Below are 16,043 nucleotides of genomic sequence, written 5' to 3'. Positions count from 1 at the left end.
AGAGATCCAGCATAAAATATTAAAGAAGTGTTCTCTTAAACCTGATGTCTTTTGGACTTGTTCCTTTTGCTTGGCTATTCACAGTAACAGAAAGCTCAAACGAGTGCCCAAACGTTTACATGCCACTGTATGCGCGTCGTCTCTCTACCTTCTTCGGCAGAGACTCTGTGCTTCTTGTCATCCATCCAGGGAAAGATGTTGAGGTTGGGGTGGACAAACACACGGCAATACCCTGCTATTAGGCAGGACATATCCTTGGCTGCAGCTGCTTCCAAAAGTAATGTGATGGGCTTTGTGTAAGAAAGGAGACAACATAGCATTAGATGAGGCTGGGATGAGGAGGCATTATAGACGCCTTAGCTTGCAGTTTTACTTCTTTTTGTGCTCAGGATTTAGGGCTGAGCAATTTTAGCGATACTGCGATATATATTGATATTTTGCTTCCTGATACAGTATCGTATCAGGAGATTAGTGTATCCCTACAGCCCTATCAGGGTTGCACATCGCGTGAATCCTCTTGGGTCTTACCTTGATGTCCTGCAGGTATATTTTGACCAGGCTGACTTTATCGGATTCAGGCAGCAGCTCAATGCGAGTGATGCTGGAGAACTCTGTGAGGGTAGTCAGTATGCTCAGCTTGTGGTTGACCACCTGACTCACCCCGTAGCGTGCTCCCACCAACAGGGTCACCATCGACTCCCTGTCCTGGAGCTGAAGGGGGATCAAAAGAGGTGGAGAAAAGCATAGAGAAAGACGATATGTCAAACTATGTTCATCCGAATCTTTACACAAAAATACATATTCCATAATGGTCCTTGGTCTTCTAAGATCAAGAGAGAATCCATCTTGTTCCCTTCAAGCTGTCCGAAGCACAACAGTTTGGACCAATCAGGCAGGTTTCAGTGGTTTTTCAAGTGGTTTTCCATAGAGAACTTCCCAGATGGATGTATGAAACAAACCATGCCAGGATTCCTTCCCTTGTCCTCTCCTTAAGTGTATTTAGTGTGAGTTCTCAGTACAGTTCAGACTAATTGTTCCTTGTTTTGTTGGATGATGCCTGTAGCTGGCCTCCCTTTTCCTGAATTACTCAAAGTTGCATATTTTGATCCACACTTAGTTGATAAATATATATAGTTAATAAAGTTTATCTTTATTCCTAAAACTAATGTTCCTCTTACTTGACTTTGTAACCTGCTTTTGGATCTTTTCTAAACATATAAAGACATCACAGATACAGGTGAAGCCCATACCATCATGGTAGCACCAAATGATTTCCCTCCAAAACACTTGAGTTCGCTCAGCTCCTCCAGATAATTGATCCGTGCCTGATCGACCGACAGGCCCTTTAGCTTGGGATCGTGCTGCGATTGGTTCTTCTTCATGTGGTAGCCGATGGCCTTCCTCAGATCTTTCTCCCGCATGTTCCTCAGCAAGGTGGACGACACAAAGTTCTCTATTCCCCAAGTCTTCCTGGAGCAAACATAGAAATACAATTTGAGAGTGGAAACTGACTACAGGAATGCCACATATCTGCATGAACGGTCGTGTTTTAATATGAAACTTTTGGTATAAAAACAACCTGAATGTTCTTGGTATGTATACATGAGTGTATGGTATGCAGTGTACAGCTTATTTAGCATAAGACAAAGAGAAATTGGTATGCGTTCACTGCCAGTTTTCTATAACAAAAACAATGACAGGCGCAATACAGTGGATCTTAAATCATCTGGACTAAAGCTGGCTATCCATGCTGCATTTCGGGCATTTTGGACAAAACAAACCTTTGGTTTCAATCAGAACTCACTGAACGTTCTTTAAATGTGATTTTGAAAGGACTAACATCCACATCCCATCGTGTCTTTGCATCATATTGTGGCCTCTGTGGGTCTGGCTATGTGCTCGAATGACTTCTAATATAACTGATGCAAAAACATGTACATGTCATTCCTGCCAGATGAGCCCACAGTCTTGCAGAGCGTTAATCTGAGACATATCACATGGATAAAGGCCTGGCCACCTTCAACTAAACCTCTTACTTCTTTATTTCATCCCAACCAAGGCTGTGAGAAACCACAGTTTCACGACTGATGGCCAATTACCGCACCGACCGCGTTGAATCCGTCTTTTAAGACATTAAAAGAATCAGGCTGTATCAGACTCAGCCGGCCAACCAACTCTCGGTACAGACCATGGTGACATCCGGACAACCCCAGTGCTCTTCTAGCAGGTCTTGCAGCTTGTACGGTAAAACTCTGACAGATGCTCCGGAACACAGCGGCGTGTCAGAGCAGGAGTATTACTCACTGAACTCCACCAGCTGCTCATATTAAATTCAAGTCACTTCTAGATGATTTCTGCATCTGAACCCAAACTCAAGTCATTGAGGTTTATGCTCCCTCTTAGATCCTTATGTAGTGTCTGTCCGGTCTGTTGGAAGAAGCTACCGAACGCTACTGGAACTACCTTTAATGATCTCTTTAATACTCATCTCCTCGGAGAGCAGCTGCTCCCTTGGCATCTCCAACACACCCAACTCAGATTTACGATGTACTTCGGAACCTGTTATAGGTGCAGGGTATCTTTTCAAGTTGATTAAGAGCTCAATGCTTATGCAAACGTTTCTTACTCCACTGAAGTATTATGGTCTTCACTTAAAAGTCACTTTGGATAAAAGCTTCTGCTAAATGAAGAAATGTAACGTAATGCTACCTTACGCATTAGTTTTGACCTTATTGATCTCATTGAAAGACCAATAATTTAATTCCACTTGTTCCAACAATGCTTTATGTTATTATTACAGAGAGTCTTTTTGGTGCAGTTTCAAGTATAATAACAGAGGTTAAACACAGAATAGCGTCTTTAATACATAAATTAAAATGCAACTGGACAGACCAGCAGGGATCCCCGCTTTGCTTTGGACTTTTTACGTCAGATTACATCAGAGGATGAAAACACAACTGAAAACATATGTGGGTGTGTCTCACGTGATCATCTTCAGGTTGGCTTTGGGGGACTGTCCACAGCTCACCAACCGCTCCTGAATGTGCAGTGCAGCGAGTCGCAGGGCAGTGTTACACCTCATCTCTACCGCGTAGCGCTCCTGAAGCACATCGTTCACGCCCTAACACACGGAGGCGCGAAAACAGCACAAATGGTTAAAACCAAAAACAATACAGACCCAAGATTAAATAAGACGTTGTTTTAAAGCCCTTTTTATAATCCTGTATTTATTTTAGAACCAGCTGCAGTTCCCAAACTAATTAAATTATATAATTAGTTTATATTAATAAATTATTAGAAGAATTAGAAGCAAATGATCTGTGGGAACATGAAGAAGATTAGCTTCATAAACTAACTCTGTAGTTTATTTTCCCTCTTTTTGTATTCCAAGGTGGGACTACTTGTTAAATGAATTTAAAGAGCCACAGGGGAAGAGGTATGTAATGAAAAACTGCACTTTTCCATACAAGCTGAGTTTTACAAGCTAATCGACATCACGCTGAGTCAATAAATGGATTTTCAAAACTTTTTTGTTATTGATTTGATTCAAACTTCTTAATCCCATTTCAGGTAAGAAGCCCGAGCTTTTTTCCGCTGATGTTGCCGGTATATGTGAGTTTGTGGTTCTACTTGGGATGATTGCCATGATTTGATATTTAACGTCTGTGTAGATTTATTAGCTCAGGATTCGAGTGTCGTATCTGAAGTAGATAAATGCCACAAGCAGAGCTGAGACGTTCAAATATCGTGCTTTAATGAGGGTTCATAGAGGAATTATGAGTAGGTTTACTTAAACCTCAACGCTACTTGTGAGACAACTGTAGCGTTCAGAACAGCTAGTTTTATTATCTAGCTGTTCTGAAATGAAATGTGTTGAAATGTGTTGTGTTTGAGCCTAACCAGTAATAAGTCTGTTGTTCTTATTTGGATAATCATTGTGGCATAAAAGACAAACATATAGTCGAGGAGTTGACCACAAAACAGCTGATTACGTCATTTTTCTGAACAAAAGTCATAATAAACTTCATGAAAAAGGGTAAATCTATCATTAATAAGCATAGAAACTATCTGAGGAGCCTGGTGGCCTGCAGGATCATCAGCCTACCTGCAGGTAGAGGTACTCGAAGGTCGTTGGATCTTCCTGCAGCAGCTTCTGGAGGTTTTTGGGCATGAAACAAACCCGGAACAGACACCTGTAGTTATGAACTTCCTTCTTCTGGACCACCTTGGTGAAGACAAGACACACATGCACGCTTTATTTCAAACACATACTTGTGAATGCAGGTTAAACCCCCTGCATGTGCGTGTGTTTGGATACCTGCTGTATCCTCTCCTCGTCGTGCAGCAGCAGTAGCTTGCTGCTGCTGTGCTGCTGCTCCAGCACCAGGGAGAAATGCTCAATGCGGCTCAGAGAGAGCTTTTCCCTCAGCGTCATCACAATGTCCTGATGTGCAGAGGAAATCAAAGCTTGAGACACAATATTTGTTAACATCAAAGCAGTGTGAGTAGTTGGATGATTCAGGAAACTAATGCTTATACAATACTGATGCTAGTCTTCTGAATGAGGCTCTTAATGAACCTCAGCGTCACCTTTGAAACCTAAAACGTTGCAAGTTAGAAATGGGAGTCAGTATGACAACATACCTTCACTGTGGTGCTGGACTCAAATTTGAAGGCCTTGGTTTGTCCATTCTCCAGATACACCTTCAAGACATTAGGCAGGAAGAGCAGCGAGTTCCCCTGTAAAGCAAACAGCAAATCAGGGCTCAAGAAAAGTGTCCCTGTTGGTTCCAGAAGTTATAAATAGCCTGAAAGGGAGAAAGGAGGCAGAACTGATGCATTTTATTTATGTCTTTATGCTTAAGCCATACAGGCAGTAATGTTGTGCTTATCACAGCCTTGTAAAAAGAAGGAGTCGTTTGATTTTATCTTCTCACGGAGCGTTTCTTTGCATCACATCATCTGGCCTGTTTCTGTCCGCCTGGTTTGTTCCCTGTGGTGAGTCATCTCTCCCCTCCTCTTCTTCTATGATTTAAGAAGGCGTTTTTCTGGATTGACAGTGCGATGCAATAAAACATTGATGTCTGCATATCTGAAGTTCAAACACAGAGCAGTCAAGTTGTAGATAACCCTTCCCATTCTCCATTTTTTTGGGTTTTTCTATTTAATGATGGCAAACACAGCGTACCCCTCCCCCATCACTGGTGCGTTCTTCCTCCACCTCCCTCTGCTTTTCTCTCCCTAATTTGATGCTTATTGTCCTGTAATCACAGACATTAGGACTGGAGAATGGGGCAGATATTGATCCGTGTTTTCTCTGCGTTTAGTAATGGGCACTCCAGCCTGTGCGGTTTTCCCCGTCCAGCTAATTTCACATCCGCAAGCAGGACGGGGAGCTCCTACCAACCAGACTGTGGCGAATGAAAGAAAAAAAAACTGCATACAGTATGGAATAATCTCAACCCATAATAAGCCAGCACTGTCAAAGTCAAAGTCTAATGGCAACTGCATTAATAAATCACATCTAAAAAGCTCTGTTGTTTCATAAAAGATACCAGAACTCAGTCCTTTTTTTATAATGTGGAGGTTAAGAACGGATGCAAAGGGTAAACAAGACAAAGAAACTCTCTTACTAATGAAAATATCACTCTTCAATAGTAAGTTTGGAATATTTAGTGGTTTATTCTCCTCACAGCTCATATCCACGTGACTGAGATGAAGAAATTCAACTCAAAATAGCAGATGTTGCAGCAAGCAGAAATATTAATGAGACTTTGTGCGACTCCCATCGTCTTGTGTGCTGTAAACCTTATTCTTTATCAAACATGTATCCACATCACTGAAGCTGAACAACTTCAATTAAATTCACTAAAACATGTCTAACCTTGTTTTTTTAAAGATATCCGATATCCTGAATAAGACTCAAACTCCTCTCGGAGAATTCCCTTCTCAGGAAAATAGAACAACAATCTGATGATAAACAGATCATCACAAACTAAATTGTAAATGTGTCGGATGAATTATTTAAGAAGGATTTACTCTGATTTTTTGCTGTTGCATGAAAATGTTTGATTCATAAATCCTGTTGCAGACAATAATGATCCAAAGATTTGATGTGAAACCTCTTTGAAATGGAGAAAAAGCTTCTTAATGCAATTGCAGGCGGTCGCTGTCTGCAAAGGACTCATCGGAGAATTAAAAACAAACATTTTATTTATGCCTATTCTAATAATCAGGGCTTCTGAAAATGAGGCTTCTCCACATTGAAGAGCTGCAACTCCTAAACATCTTTTACTGTAACTTTAATACATGTTGATAAAAAAGCAAAAGTAATATAAACATGTCATTGTCCTATTATTATCTCTAATCTCTACTTGACATATAAGAGTTATATCTCTGCTTTTTGCAGATAGTGTGGTTCTGTTGGCTCTTAATTCTGGGTCCTCTGGCTCCTTCCTAGCACCGAGTATAATGCACTTTGCAAAGCTCCACTGAATCCAATTGAAAACAACCAATTCAGTTAAAAAACAGTGCAACATCCCTCATTAAAGCTGCACAAAAGCTGCTCTGTATACTCTTAAACTCACCTGAGAGTGTCCATTGACTTCCACCTCCTCTGCAAAGTGGACTTTCACAGGGTTGGACCTGAGCTTGGCCCGCTTCTCTGGTGTGATGAAAGATGACTTTGGGCCCTGGGATGAACACACATTTACAAAGTCTGGAGTAGAAATCCCTTTTTTTCAGCTGCTGTCACTTGTGATAGTAAAATGTAGAATCCATTCAACCCACTGGCTGATGTTCTTATGTGTACAAATACAAGCAGGCCTGATCAAACTTTTCTAGTTCTGTGCAGAGCATCAAAAATACTTTTACTTTACTTTGTTTGTTTATTCAGTCACACAGTATACAACAAATGTGTTCAGTACAATCATAGCATTTTTAAGTGACTGAAAAGGCACAGGCTGAAGCGTAATGCTTATATTTAAGCCTGTCGAACAAAATTAAGCTACCCATCAACCTATATTTTTACAATTAAAAAAAAGAAAAAATAATAGTAAAAAGAGAAAAGACAAAAAACAAAACAGAATTGCATCCAATAAAGTGACATTCAAAATATAAGAATAATGAAGAAAAATCATAAACACAAAATTCTTCACAAATTATGAATACTTGTAGCCCTCAAATTGCTTTAGAAGCCACCCTTTTGAAAACCCAAAATGTACTACAATTTCTTACATTTATATTAGCATCATCCCTTAATGAAACCCCAACAACAGATGCGCATCTCCTTTTATTTTCTTTTTTTGGCCTTTGCTACAGTAAATTTGCACATGTTTCTTAAATTATACTTTGTTTCTTGAGATGAGAAAAACCTTTGTATGCTGTCTGTGAGTAACTTTGATTTAGCTCTATACGTTATTTGCATTATTTTGTAATACACCCGATCATTGAATTTCATAACATGTGATTTCATAAACAGTGGGGGGTATGTACATAGTAATCAACCTTGTTAATAATCCGTATGGTTCGTTTCTGTAGGAGAACTATTGCGTTAACAGTTGTTTTATATGTCGAGCCCCAGACTTCCACACAATAGCCGCTTTCGGACAGACCGTTCTAAGAAAGTAGTTATCAGAACTACCCTCCTCGAATTTCGTTCTGATAACTATCCTTCCCCAGCGGAACTGTTTCAGTCTGCATTCGCACATGAGTCGGGACCTGATAGGGACTGATGCGCCGCGCGCAGCCGTCTGCTTCAGTGACTTGTTAGCCGTTAGCCGTTTAGCGCTACATTCAAACACAAAACAAAACGGTAAAAGTAATGAGAGTAGAAAAAACACCACCAAGAAGCTAATATGGAGAGCGGGGAGGCCACTGTGTTTATGGTCTGCATGATGGTGATATTAATCATGGACAATCACATCAGGCGTCTAATATCGAGGCTGGAAAAGCTCACAGAGAAAGTCAGGAGATACTTTTTCATTTCATGAAGGAAGAAAGGAGAGCAGCGCTGCAGACAAATGAGACCAGTGTAAGTTTAACTTATTAAACACCGCCGGTTGTGTCCGTGTATGAGTGAACATTTCAGCTGTGATAGCATGACATGGGGCGTAGCTACCGACCACCACACACCTCCGTTAGAATAGTTCTAGGCCTATAGAACCATGAAAAGACCCGACCTCGGAGAAGGAGCTAAATAGTTATAGGAACTAAGGGAGAAAGCCCCGAGTTCCTGTATGTCCGAACACGGGAGAAAACGGCCCCGCGGATTAAAAGGTTATTAGAACTGCCAAAGGTTCCTACAGTCCGAAAGCGGCTAATATGTGTAAGGAAGTATAAGTGAGCAATAAATAATATGTAAGGCCTTATAATTTAATTTGTTTCTTGATTTGTACAGAATTGTTATCATCTTAGAAATCTTTCCTTTGATATAATTAACATGTGGTTTCCATGTTAATTTATGGTCAATAACCACCCTTAAAAATTTTAATCTCTGTCACTCTTTCAATTTCAGCATCACATATTTTTAATTTCATGTCCTTGTCAAATTCCAAATAGGTTTTGCAGTATGATTAATTGGAAGTAAGGGATTTATGTGCAGGAGATATCCACGATGCGTTCATGTTCATATTCATGTTCATGTTCATGTGTACGAGTTGCTGTCCCAACTGAACGAGTGACAGCAGATAGATTGAAGCACTAGTTTTACTCCAGTTGTGCCTTGGTCCAGGATTCTTCTTATGTTTAGACACCACCAACAAGCAGGATAGAGATTAATGTATTCTAAGCAAAGCTACTGATTCTTTCATTCTCAGTAATGACTTCTTGGAGGATCTGTGAGCGATGAATCACTTTGCAAAGCTGCCTCCATCAGCACAGCTGCTGACGAGAATCACCAAGGAGCAGCCATTTATCTATCGACCGACTTCATCTCAATGCAAACACACACATGTCACTCTCACGCACGCAGAGTGAGGTGCACAGCACACACATGCAGAAAATGCACAGGAACAGGTCAGGTGATTGTGATGAAGTATGTGTCAAAAGCAGGAGCCCCCAACCTGAATGTGTGTGTGTGTGTGTGTTCCTGAGGGTGTAACATCTTGTTACAGCTAACAGTGATGTAGAGGTGGGACCCTGGTGACAGGAGGGTTGTATCATTTACACCTCGCCCCAGGACTCATTGGTATGCTGATTAATGCTGCTGTTCATAACAGCATTTTAGACTCTTATGTGTATGGAGACACTACACATGCACAACATGTAGTGCTCACATGCTGTACATGAGTGGATTCTTTCTATAACCTAATAGAACTGGAAGAAGAGGTACATTAAGTGCATGTACTGTAAAGTGCTGCTGTAAGAGGACCAGCTATCATCCACTTACAGGAAAATCCCTTATTTTTCCTCCCTTGTATCAAGAGTAAAATATTGATGGACAAAAAGGACCCACAATGACCGATAATCCCATGAGTGGCAGTTAAAAAGCTGAAAAGCTGAGAGGTAAAAGTACTCAACATTACAACATATTATTTACAGAAATCCACAAGTCAAAGGTGAATATTTGGCTAATTTATGATAATTTTGGTTGAGGAATTTCAATTTGATTGTCATTCTCATCTATTTGAGCCAGAGAATACAGAAGAAGAGCTACCAGAAAAATAAACGACAAAGAGAAAGACCACAGCAGCCAGGAGAGGCTGCAGATAAGCAAGTAAAAATCCCTCCATGCCGCTCTGAGATGGTTCATCTACTCTTGGAAAAGCCTTTTTCTTCAGGAAACAGTACCTTGGCCTTAGCAGCAGTCATTGTGGTCAAAAAGTCACCGCAGACGAGAGGGTTTACATCCAGAACAATAACTTCAGTGTGTCTTAGTCCTCCAAAGTTAATCTCTTAAAGCTTTGCTTTTTGTTGCCACGGTTTGGCTACATTTAGCACCCGAACTCTGTGCCATTACTGCGTTTTCCTGAAGTTCAATTAAGTTTTATTTATATATCAGTAAATCACAACAAATGTCATCTCAAGGCACTTCAAAGATACACTCCAATTCAATCCAATTGATTAAATTCCAAATTAGTCCAAATCATACAGAGCCCATTAAAGAGCATCAGAACTTCTCTTTGATCCAATACTCCATCCTGAGAGTGCATGAGGTGACTGTGGGAAGAAAAAACTCCCTTTTAACAGGAAGGAACCTCCATCAGAACCAGACTCAACGAAAGATTTCCGACGTTTCCTTCAGAGATTCTTTCCGTAATTCTGTCCGACACTGATGATAACAGCCTGTCAGTTGTAAATACCCTTATTTTAGTGGATGATTAAGGTATGATGTTATGTTTCAGCCATTTTGCGGTTGTTCTTTTCCCCACCCAGTAAAGGAAAACCAGCAGCGATTTTTTTTGGTCCTTTAATATTTTACACCCAAACAAATAGGAAACAGGGCTTAAAAATCCCTGAATTTTCCTTTAAGTGTAACACTTTATGTAAATGTTGTTTCTGTGGTGTGTGTGTGTGGTAGTTAGACACTAAGACTCACCATCATAATTCTGAGGACTGTCATAGTCAGCGCATCTCGAGACTCCCTGAAAAAAATACACAAAAGGGGTCAGACCTGAAGCACACTGCTTAATTTCAAGTGGCACTTTTTGGTGTATATACCAATAATCAGGCATGTGTGTGTTTGTGTATCCAGCTGTCGGTGTAGACCTGATTATTTCAGCAGCTTGCTCTGGGGTTAGGTCATCGACAGCGACGTTATTGATCTTCACAAGCTGGTCGCCAGGGAGGAGCCGACCATCTGCAGGACCACCTGGACACACAAAACGTCCTTGTGTTGTCATGCCTGAGGGTGTTCAGCCAGCCTGAGCTCATACTGGCAGTGATGACAGCCGGCACCTTGTATTCGAATGATTTTCTTTCATCTGACACCATTGCAGAAAGTTTTTGAGACTGCTCTCACCAGCTGCAACAGTTTGTGCTGGAACAAATAAAATCTCTCCGAGTCATTTTACTTTCTACCATCTTCCTGCAGCATCAGTTTTCATCTCTAGATCTCCACGTAAACCCGAATGGCTGAGTTATTATTTATACTGCTTTCCTCTCTATGCTTTACCTCATCATAGTTGTCCCTTAGTGTTCATGCTTAAAAGGGAAGTTCGTTTTTTTTTTTTTTTTTTCCTTTTAAACCTGGACCTTATTTCTGGCATAAAATACGTTCATCTACTCACCGATAACAGTTTGGTGATAGTCGGCGTCCTTCGGAAGATATTTAGATCACTCGAGATCCGTGTATATCCATATAACAGGAGAGAACAGAGCAGAGACAGTACAGCCTCTAAATAAGGCATTATCTGTCTTTATTTCACCAATACTTTAAGACGAATGAATGAATGCATACTATTGCACTGTTAGCTCAGAGCTGCCGCGTTGTTGTTATTGGGGGCTATCGGGGGGCTTATCGACGCGCACCACAGCAGCACAGCTCATTCACTCCGTGCTCTGTGACGGCCGGATATATCTATACGCGGAGTTTGCTACTGCTAGTTTCGTGCAACATGGCAATTTGGAAATATGCAAAAATGCACCATGTTACCAGCAGCAGTAGCAAATTCCGTGTAAAGATGCTGCTGCAGCGGTGCGGCGATGCCGTCACCCTACTGGACGCATGTGTAGAAAGCCCCCAATAACAACAACGCGGCAGCTCTGAGCTAACAGTGCAAAAGTATGCATTCATTCATTCATTGGTCTTAAAGTATTGGTGAAATAAAGACAGATAAAGCCTTATTTAGAGGCTGTATTGTCTCTGCCCTGTTCTCTCCCGTTATATGGACATACACGGATCTCCAGTGATCTAAATATCTTCCGAAGGACGCCGACTTTCACCAAACTGTTATCGGTGAGTAGATGAAGGTATATTATGCCAGAAATAAGGTCCAGGTTTAAAAAAAACGAACTTCCCCTTTAACTGTTCTCTGATTAAGCGGTTCCAGAGAAGACTTTGTAGCAGTCGGCATAAAAAAACAACAACTGACTAATGATAAGAAAAGGTTCGGCACTGCATGTGTTAATCTGAGCTTCAAAATATCAGATGAAAGCACATGAAAGTTAAGAGTCCAAACGTACACGTCTAACAGGCTGCATACTGGGAGGATTTTATATGGTCTGAGGCTACTATGAAAGAGAAACAACTCAAGTTACAATAATAAATCTAATTGCAATCTAAAATTGGCTGATGACAGCAAAGTAAATCATGAGGTTGAGCTCTTAAACAAAATGCACGAGTTCCCTCTTAGACACATTTATCATCCTCATCAAGGGCTCCATAAAGCACCTCCCTTCATTGCTCTCCATCTTAATAATTTGATGGTTTTTTTCCTTCTTTCTGTATCATAAACCATCAGGTAACCCTGTTATTCACAGTGTTTAACCTGTGATATAAGACATGGACAGATGCAGGTCACACTGATCGGTCTGAAAATGCTTTAACATAAAGGATTCATATTTCACTGTCAAGATGTTGCTGTGCCTGCCGGAGATAGAGAGAAAGACAGACAGGGGGAGGACTGAGCCCAGGCTCAGTGGGGCCACTGGAGACCTGAGCAACAGTGTGTGTGTGTGTGTGTGTGTGTGTGTGTGAGTGTGTGTGTGTGTGTGTGTGTGTGTGTGTGAGTGTGAGACGGGTGGAAACAGATGGTGACGGAGCAAACCTGAGCGAGACAGTAGAGTGTGGGGTTCTGAAATCTGCCCCAGCACCTTAGGGAGTATCAGAGCCGTGTTTCCCTGCACATCAGAAGACAAATGTATGCTGGACACAACAGATGTCAGCGGTAGCTTTAGGAATCTGCATTTTTACAACCAAAACCCCCCAAAAGTTTGGACGCTGTATCTGCAAATCACAACCGATATTTCAAAATCAAATCAAAAATTCACAATCTTTCACCACTTCATGAAAAATATCTGCTCATCTTGTATCTGGTGGCAGCATTGTGTTTTTTTATAAAAGGTGGGAGCAGGGCTGAGCGATAAAACGACATGAAACATGGTTGATATACTTTTCAATAGATTACATTCGTCCATCATTTGACAGACAATACAAATAGCCAATGACGAGAGACACCGTGATATTACCAATGAAGCAGCTTATTGTACAGCAAAAGACATGCTACCAATAAGCACAGTGGAAAATAAGGGGTTTGAGTGGATGCTACAAGTTATGGACCCGATATATATCAATATCAACTGATATATTAAATTTAAAAAAAAAAAAAAAAAAAAAAAAAAAAAAAAAAAAATCGTGATCCGACTTTTTACCCATATCCCCCAGCCCTGGGTGGGAGAAGGTGAAATAACACTGGAAAAGTAAGTGGTGCTAAAAACAAACATCTGGAGGAACATGTTGCAGTTTGTGTGGAAAAAGAGATGAGAAAAGAAATATTCATCTTGCTAGTTTGTTACAGGCGTGCACAAAGTGCTAAATATTGCATTCGGTTCAATTGCAATCACTGGCCGACCTCGGGCCAATGCATCAAAAAGTCAACTAGCTCCTCTGACCGTTTACCTTCCTGCTCTGAAGACATACTCACAGATATCAAACATGCTCATGTATTCACTAGTAATGAACACAATATGCCATCTATGTGCACAAATGAGATATCTGTGGTTTATGTTGGACTTTTAAACAGCTTCATGGATCATGGAAGTGTCTCAATTACAGAGATTTTGCTCACTTTAGGTCCTTCATCACACCTTTACAGATGGGTGACTTTTCTCTCTTAGATCACTTCACCATGTGGACTTCTTAGGACTCAAATGCTAAATTGAACAGAGCTGCTTTGAGTTACAGGTGACTGACCCAAAGCACGTGCATTGTGCCACAGTAACAGTCCTCCGACTCCTGCATGTCACTTCTGTGGAATCAGTGGCCAGGTCTTCATTATATAATCAGTACATGGTTGCAAAAACAAATCACAGTTTTGGACCTTTGCGTTGTTGTTCAAGTTAAATAAATACATTGTTGAATTTTATGTTCAACTAATTTTCATTTCCCGGCTTCCACAGGGCAATAAATCCAAGTTAAAGCAATACTATGTAACATTTCTACCTTAAAATAACAGCTTGAAAAAAATTGTGCGGCTAGAATGAGTTTTAATATTACGATTGGCCTGTCTCCTATGCCCTTCGGGGGTCGGAGTTGGAATAACTGCGCTATGTAACTTTGCTGGACGGGCCCGGGAGCTGAGCGGAAGTACTTGCTTTCTGGCACACCTACCGCAAAAACAAATAGACCCCTCTCACGCACCCAGGTACATTTGATTACTCTTACCTTCTTGGTCGACATAGCTTGCACCTTCTGACTCCTCGCCGGTTCGTCAGCAAACGTGAAACGTGAAAGCGAAAGGGTGTTGTATTTACGACAGTGGAACCGTACATTACCTCCAAGCCTGTAGGGGGAGCTCCATAATGGGCTTTTTGAGAAGTTACATTGTATTGCTTTAAGGCACAATGGCTGTTATAAATTGTGCTGCTTGTACCGATGAACCACCATATAAATGGATTTATTTGACAATTTTATATAAGCCCTGAGTTGTGGTTGTCAGGCATACACTCACCTGCATGTAAGTCCCACCTCCTCTGAGACCTCAGCCACAATTCTAACAATATTGTTGATGATCTATTACATAACAGACAGCACTTGACTGGAAGAAGTTCCTCAGTAATGGGTAAAAAAAAAAAAAATCCATCTTTCCTTCATGCTTCCAAATTTGTTTTGCATGCTCATTTTACTGGGGATGCTTTAAATGCCTACAAGCCTGCGCACACACACACACACACACACACACACACACACACACACACACACACACAAACAGTGGCTTTTCTTTGTTGATGTAATTTTGTGTGCACGGCTGCAGTATCAGCACTCAGTAACAGCCTCCCTTGGAGGTTTCACTTTTGTCTTTTTCTACTGCGAGTTGCTCAGAGGTCTGCAGTGGTCTGGCACGGCTCCACTTCGTCATTTGCTGAGGAGACTTACTTTATGCAAAATAAGTACTGAAAAAGGCTCTGTTCCCCTAAAGTGTAGGATACACGGCATTATATCACTCCATAATTAATAGAAATGTGCTCCTATCTGCCTCATTGCATGACAGTGTTGGGCAGTGGAGCTTGTTGGCTGACTTTACAATGAAGATGAACATTTCCAGCTGGAGAGATGATGATTTGGGACCTTCTGTCAGAGCTGGCTGATACCAAAATCATCAGGTAAGTTCAATGAAGGTCAAAAGACTAATTTTAGGTGAATGAAGCATACTTTTTGTGTCACGTCTTGCTTCTTGCCTGTTCAGAGTGTTTACAACAGTGAGAATGCATCTCCTACTGATATGTTCTTTTATTTCATGTGAGAAAGCAGGTACTGTGGCTTTCTTCCTGTGTTACTCTCATCCAGAGTCAATGCAAAGGAGCTTGCACTAAAAGACTGCAGCCATTGGCAATGGAAATGTACTCTTTGCAGGTATAAACAGAATGCAGGTTGGTATTGGTGAGAGGGTACCAACCAGATTTAACTGGGCTCAAATGAACAGACAGAGTTAGCTATAAATCCAAACTCCCCGAGTGTCTCACACTGCACTTCTGAGCCGGCCAATGAAGAGAAGTGCTGCATTGTTCCAGGGACAGGAGGCTCACAGATCAGCGTAGGTTATGATCACAAAGAAGACAGTAGTGAAACAGTAGTGATGGACATATTTCCTCAGAACTCTCAGCTGTCACGAAGCACATGCATTAAGTCAGTCTTTCATACAAACGTTAATGTTAATTGTCCTACCTGGGGTGACCTCCTGCACCAGGATGGGGGTCTGTGAGGAAAGAGTGAGACCGTGGGAGTTGAGGTCTGGGTCTCTTTGGATCTGAACGTTGAAGCGGAATGGGTAATTCCTGTGATCAGAGCTGCTGGATTCTGCTGCCTTCCCACCTGCTGCAGCTCGATCTCTGCAGGGAGTCATTCAGAATGACATCTTACAACAGTATCAGTATCAGAGTAATAA

General features: G+C 41.2%; 1 protein-coding gene across 1 annotated transcript in view; it reads right to left on the bottom strand.

Annotated features, from left to right (window-relative positions):
• frmpd1a (FERM and PDZ domain containing 1a) overlaps positions 1 to 16,043 on the bottom strand; it is a 54,334-nt gene that overhangs the window by 11,339 nt on the left and 26,952 nt on the right. The window contains exons 4-14 of the mRNA XM_075463478.1: positions 15,824 to 15,987; positions 10,708 to 10,810; positions 10,538 to 10,583; positions 6,588 to 6,692; positions 4,645 to 4,740; positions 4,319 to 4,444; positions 4,106 to 4,225; positions 2,985 to 3,121; positions 1,251 to 1,470; positions 529 to 711; positions 149 to 290 (exon numbers count right to left, since the gene is read on the bottom strand). Of these exons, the coding sequence (XP_075319593.1) occupies positions 149 to 290; positions 529 to 711; positions 1,251 to 1,470; positions 2,985 to 3,121; positions 4,106 to 4,225; positions 4,319 to 4,444; positions 4,645 to 4,740; positions 6,588 to 6,692; positions 10,538 to 10,583; positions 10,708 to 10,810; positions 15,824 to 15,987 (1,442 nt within the window). The remainder of the gene's footprint in view (positions 1 to 148; positions 291 to 528; positions 712 to 1,250; positions 1,471 to 2,984; positions 3,122 to 4,105; positions 4,226 to 4,318; positions 4,445 to 4,644; positions 4,741 to 6,587; positions 6,693 to 10,537; positions 10,584 to 10,707; positions 10,811 to 15,823; positions 15,988 to 16,043) is intronic.

The sequence above is a fragment of the Odontesthes bonariensis genome, chromosome 4, assembly GCF_027942865.1.
Source record: "Odontesthes bonariensis isolate fOdoBon6 chromosome 4, fOdoBon6.hap1, whole genome shotgun sequence".
Taxonomy (NCBI): domain Eukaryota; kingdom Metazoa; phylum Chordata; class Actinopteri; order Atheriniformes; family Atherinopsidae; genus Odontesthes; species Odontesthes bonariensis.
Note: the sequence above shows the minus strand (reverse complement) of the source record. Positions and strands in the feature narration are given on the sequence as shown.